This window comes from Hordeum vulgare, chromosome 2H (genome assembly GCF_904849725.1).
Source record: "Hordeum vulgare subsp. vulgare chromosome 2H, MorexV3_pseudomolecules_assembly, whole genome shotgun sequence".
Lineage (NCBI taxonomy): Eukaryota > Viridiplantae > Streptophyta > Magnoliopsida > Poales > Poaceae > Hordeum > Hordeum vulgare.
Window position 1 is genome coordinate 171,407,269 of NC_058519.1, and position 6,151 is coordinate 171,413,419.

Here is a 6,151-nt window from a genome sequence, read left to right on the forward strand (position 1 = left end):
AGGTCTTGGTGACCTCGAGTGGGGCGGCGCGTCTCCACTGTAGACAACGATGAGGCTGTCAAAGATGACGATGGACGCACCCATGAACTCGCCGTTTTTATCCCTACAGATTGTTGTCACCACACATTGGGAGTCGTTCCTAGAGAGATCACCATCCACATTTATTTTCATGTCATGAGTTAGAGGGCAAAGCTAGGCATTAGAGATAGCGCCGACTCTGTCACCATATCACATGCATGCCCCAGGAATTGCATGCACGTCCATGATATTCACATGCAAGCCCTCCAATGACCAGAGCACGTCCTTAGAAGTAGTGTCATTAAGTGTAGGGAAAAGATCAACATCTTCCAAGAATGTCTCAATGAAACAATTGGTGCTTATAGGACTTGGAAAATGATCACCATGGATATATAAGACGTCATCTGGCCCACCAAACCGTCCACATCGTGACTAATGTTCCAAAATCATTAGTTAAGGAGTACTTTTTTCAAAGATCACTAATCTTGTCAGGTTGCGCCAAGTGACGTGCTGCATGTGCGTCACTTGTTGTAAACTAAGGATTTCCTTTTTTTCATAAATCATTTATTTAAAATGTTGTATCTCTTGAACCGTAATCTCTAATCGTTTTCACTGTCGGATTTCTCACGTCGATATCTTCAAAACTAGATCCATGTTAATAGATTTCAACACAATTTTTTCATGAAAAAGCGAACGAAAAAACTAAACCGGGAAGCACATTTCTTTCCTTTCCGAAGAGGCATGGGTCGAGAGGCACGTCGTGGAAGCAAATCTGTGTCTCCACGAAAATTAAATACATGCCTCTCATGAAACGAAAAAAAATGAAAATGTATTTTTCCCTTTTCAAGAGGCACGACTCGTGCCTCTCGTGAAACAAAAAAACACGTGTTTTCCTCTCGCGGAACAAAAAAAAGTAGTTTTTTCATTTTTCCAAGAGAAAAAAATTCGTATGAGCGGTTGAGAGCGCGCTAGATGATCCTTATGGAGGCTCTTGAATAAGTACTCCATCCATTCCTAAATATAAGTCTTTTAAACGATTTCACTAAGGGTCTACATACGGAGCAAAATGATTGAATCTATACTCTAAAGTATGTCTATATACATCCGCATGTAGTCCACTAGTGAAATCTCTATAAAGACTTATATTTAAGAACGGAGGGAGTACTTGCTTTCATAATACCCTATTAAATCCCGCGGCGAAAGTGTGTCCATAAGCCATAGTACCCAAATCTTAGGATTTTTGGAGCCTTTTTCTTTACATAAGGATCTTCCGAGCCGGTAGGAGACTATGAACTCTAAAGAAACAAATAGGCTCAATCCCGGAACAGGCCCATGTGTGCGCTCTGGTTATCCATCGGAATGGGCCGAGCCACATTGGCGTGTGCGGAATTCGTGGAAGCAAAATCGACTAGAGACGAACCGATGAATTTTCGAAATCACTAATTAATGAATACATCTTTCAACTATTAATCCCACATTCACAGGTTACGGCAAATGGCACATTACATGCGTGTTATTTGTCATAACCTGAAAGTTTATCCTTTTTTCATATATTTGTATGTTTAAAACGTTTTATCTTTTACACCATGCGTCTAAATATCGAACCGTTATTATTGTTGGCTTTCTCCACTGCCTTATAGCCACACGGGCGCTCCGGCAACTCCAGATTTTCCACGGGAGTGGAGCACGAGCGCGGCGGCGACTCCTCCGGCGACCACGGCGCGGTTCTCGCGTGACCAGGTGACCCGTTTTTCCTTTCAATCCCGATTACACTCTTGATTCGGCTCCCCTCTCCCAACCCTAGTTCCCTCCTGGCTCTCCTGTAGGGCGTTCACCAGGGTCAGGGTGGTTCTGCTCCGACTCGGGCTCTAGGCCGTTGCCTATCTGCAATCCGAGCCCGGCTGGGAGTTCGATTAGTTAGTCATCCCGACGCTCCCACTTGATAAATAAGGGGAGGGATCCCACTTCATCGCCAGGTTAGATCTGGATTCTAGTCACATTGTCGTCTCCTTGCCTTCCGTTTGTCTATAAATTCCTTCTCCTGGTCCTGAAAATTCAATCTTTAGATCCAGTTAGGACCGGAAAATCGATAGGAGGAGACATGTCTAAACGTCAGCACTCCCACCTCGACGGCGACCGCACCGGAAAAAGGCCGCGGCGTGCGCCGAAGAAGCACCTCTACCTGGTGCTGGATGATTGGGACACGGGCTTCAGCATCTACAAGGTTGATGCCGACACTTTGCAAGATACCTGCACCGACGTGCAGCTTGGGTTCCTTGACCCTCCCGTCCTCCGGTTTCCCGTACGCCGTCATGACATGGGCTTCACAGCCTTTGGTAACAGCATCTTCATCGCCACCAACCCACGCTGTCCACAGACTCCCACCCTCATATATGATACCGAGACAGCGGGAATCACCATCGGGCCAAGCCTACCACGTTCACTGCTCGGTGGCATTGACATCTCTGTGGCTCTCGGTGGTATGCTGTATGCGTTGAGATCTTGCCATGTCGGCGAGCAGCACTCTTTTGAGGCCATGTCATGGGCAGCCACGGGAAATGATGAGCTGTGGTATCCACGGCCAGACATGGATTGGTCCTGGAAAAGTGTGCCATCACCGCCGCCATTTGCCGCAGATGATATAATTTCCTCTTACGCGCTGCACCCAGACGGGCACACCATATTCATGTCTGCACACGACAGATATTATCAACATGTTCCAAAGGGTACATTCTCATTTGACACTAAGCGTTCTGAGTGGAGGTGGCATGGGGAGTGGGCGCTACCTTTCCAAGGGCAAGGCTACTACGACAGCGAGCTAGACGCATGGATTGGGCTGTGTAATGACGGGTACATTTGTGCCTGTGAAGTTGCCTCCCGCAGCAGCGAAAGTGATTTGCAGCCATATTGGAAGATTGTGAAGGAGAAGATGTTCCTCAAAGTCCCGGAGCGGCGACTGGCAGCAACAAGTGCCACTCTCGCCTACATGGGCAACAGCAACTTTTGCCTTGTCGATTGTGTGCAGCGCGAGGGAGTGGAATCCGTCTTCGATTGTTGTGTGCTCCATATGAGCACGTTTGGCCTTAAGTATGATCGCAGGGGAGAGCTGCAAACCACGCGTCACTGCTCTAACTCTTGTGTAGTGTCTAAGCATATCCTGTCCTTTTCTCCTCTAGTGTTCTGGATGTAAGAAGTGTTTTGCTTGTTCTATGCAAGCCTGCTGTGTAATCTTGATGTAAGCTGTGTGATATGTGGCACCACGAAGAGAAATAAAAAGAAGTCAGTTCCCTTCTGCAATTTTCTTGAACCTGAGCCCAGAGATGGTCACATGTTTCAACAACTAGAATCGTTGTACTTTTGTTGCTTGCGATATCACGATTGACAGAGATTAGAAAAGGTGGTGCAACTAAAGTAGTGTTTATTAAAAAAAAACCATCCAAAGATTAGATACTCCTGTATCTAACTGCCGTAATCACTCTTTCACAACTAAGAGTCAAGATCCCCATTTCGAGCTTCACCACAAGTCTTACTAGTACTAGACTGCCGAAGGTGACCCCTCGGGTGGAGCATATTAGTCACACTCCTGGCCTATTCATGAGTTTACTAGAGATCACCCAAATCTCATAGACTGTGACCACCAGTCAAGCTCGTATAGGTGTGTTCCTCCAAAGATCGCTCTGTAGGACAGCATCTTGCTTACATATAAGCCTTAGAACACATTAAGACAGTAGTCATCCTACCATACAGTATCCGAGAGTATTGCATCTCCAACGGAGTGGGTTAGTAAGGTTACTCTCCTCAGTTCACCACTGGCTTGTTTTCCCAGGTCCTACTTCACGGGATCTCCGATCATATAGGTTGGGTTACTACCATGGCAACTCAAGTGGGTCTCATACCCATCTCCCTCGATGCACTATCTATCACAATACGTGATAGCCCTTTAGTAAAGGGATCTGCTAGATTCTTAGCCGTTTGGATATAATCCAACGCTATCACTCCGGAGTTTCTCAAACGTCTGACAGACTTCAATCTCATTCTTATATGTTTGTTGGACTTCATATTGTCCTTTGAACTCTTCACTTTAACAACAACCGTCTGATTATCGCAGTTCATAAGGATAGCCGGAACCGGCTTCTCAACCATAGGTAAGTCCATCAAAAGATCTCGAAGAAATCTGCTTCGACACCAGATGTGTCTAATGCTGTTAATTCTGCTTCCATTGTCGATCTTGTTAAGATCGTTTGCTTGCAAGACTTCCAGGAAACAGCACCACCCCCAAGAGTAAACATATACCCAGTAGTGGCCTTCATCTCATCAGCATCAGAGATCCAATTCGCATCACTATACCCTTCAAGTACCGATGGGAATCCCGTATAGTGAAGCCCGTGGTTGACAGTACCTTTCAAGTAGCGCATAATTCTTTCAACAACATGCCAATGAACATCGCCCGGGTTTGCAACAAACCGGCTAAGTTTGCTCACAGCAAACGCGATGTCAGGCCTCGTTGCGCTAGCTAGGTACATAAGTGAACCGATAATTTGAGAGAATCTCAATTGATCTATAGCCGTGCCTTTAAACTTTCTAATAAGCACACTAGGATCATATGGTGTTTGAGAAATTTTGCAGTCTGAATATCCAAAGCGACTCAAAATCTTCTCAACATAGTGGGATTGCAGAAGTGTAATCCCACCCTCATCATCTCTCAACAGCTTGATGTTCAAGATAACATCAGCCACCCCAAGGTCCTTCATCTCAAAGTTTTGAGACAGAAAAGACTTAACCTCCTCAATTACTTTGAGGTTGGTTCCAAATATCAGTATGTCATCAACATACAAGCACAATATAACTCCTTCACCCCCACGATGGCGATAGTATACACATTCGTCAGCTTCATTAACAACGAAGCCAACAGATGTCAGAGTTGTATTAAACTTCTCATGCCATTGCTTAGGTGCTTGTCTCAGACCATATAAAGATTTCAGCAACTTACACACCTTTCCTTCCTGACCTTCTATCACAAAGCCATCTGGCTGTTGCATATAGATTTTCTCATTTAACTCTCCATTCAGGAAAGCCGTCTTAACGTCCATTTGATGAACGAGAAGACCATGAGAGGCCGCCAATGAGAGTAGTACTCGAATGGTGGTTAGTCTAGCCACATGTGAATAAGTATCGAAGAAATCTTCTTCTTCTTTCTAGGCATAGCCCTTGGCCACAAGCCTAGCCTTGTACTTTTCAATCGTACCATCGGGCCTAAGCTTCTTTTTGAACACCCACTTGCATCCCAATGGTTTGCAACCATAGGGACGATCAGTGATTTCCCATGTCCCGTTAGCCATGATGGAATCCATCTCGCTACGGACCGCAGCTTTCCAGTAATCAGCATCTGGAGAAGCATACGCTTCTGAAATAGAAGAGGGATTATCATCCACGAGGTATACGAAGAAATCATCACCAAAGGTCTTTGCAGTCCTTTGTCTCTTGCCCCTACCACGGGCTTCCTCGTCATCCTCCTCAGGATTTTCATCATGTGTTTGTTCATAGTATTCCATAGGAATGGCAGGCTCAGGAGTTATCTCAGATTCCTGTCTAGAAGTGCTTTGCATATGTCTCATGGGAAATATATCCTCAAAGAATGTAGCATCCCTCGACTCCATTATTGTACCGACCTTCACGTCAGGTACCTCAGATTTCACTACTAGAAATCTATAGCCTACGCTATTCTTAGCGTATCCCAAATTAACGCAATCCACAGTCTTTGGTCCAAGCTTACGCTTCTTGGGGATCGGTACATTGACTTTCGCCAAGCAGCCCCAAGTACGTAAGTACGAGAGCGTCGTCCTTCTCTTCGACCACTCCTCGTAGGGAGTGACCTCATTATCTTTTGTAGGAACTTTATTCAGGACATGACACGCGGTCAATATAGCCTCCCCCCACCATGCCTTGGATAAACCCGATGTATCTAACATGGCGTTAACCAAATCAGTTAGAGTACGGTTTTTCCGCTCGGCAACCCCGTTTGACTGGGGTGAATAGGGAGGCGTCCTCTCATGAATAATGCCGTGTTCCGCACAAAATGAATCAAATTCGTTTGAGAAGTACTCTCCACCACGATCAGACCGGACTCGTTTAA

General features: G+C 45.6%; 1 protein-coding gene across 1 annotated transcript; it reads left to right on the forward strand.

Annotated features, from left to right (window-relative positions):
* The first annotated feature begins 1,660 nt into the window (after positions 1-1,660).
* Positions 1,661-3,315, forward strand: LOC123429864. Its single transcript, XM_045113840.1, has 3 exons — positions 1,661-1,758; positions 1,845-1,994; positions 2,085-3,315. Exon 3 carries the CDS (start codon positions 2,120-2,122, stop codon positions 3,206-3,208), a length of 1,089 nt encoding a protein of 362 aa, XP_044969775.1. The 5' UTR covers positions 1,661-1,758; positions 1,845-1,994; positions 2,085-2,119; the 3' UTR covers positions 3,209-3,315.
* Positions 3,316-6,151: the final 2,836 nt, after the last annotated feature.

Coding starts and splice junctions, on each gene's coding strand:
- LOC123429864 (XM_045113840.1), top strand. CDS start 2,120: ATGTCTAAACGTCAGCACTCCCACCTCGACGGCGACCGCACCGGAAAA.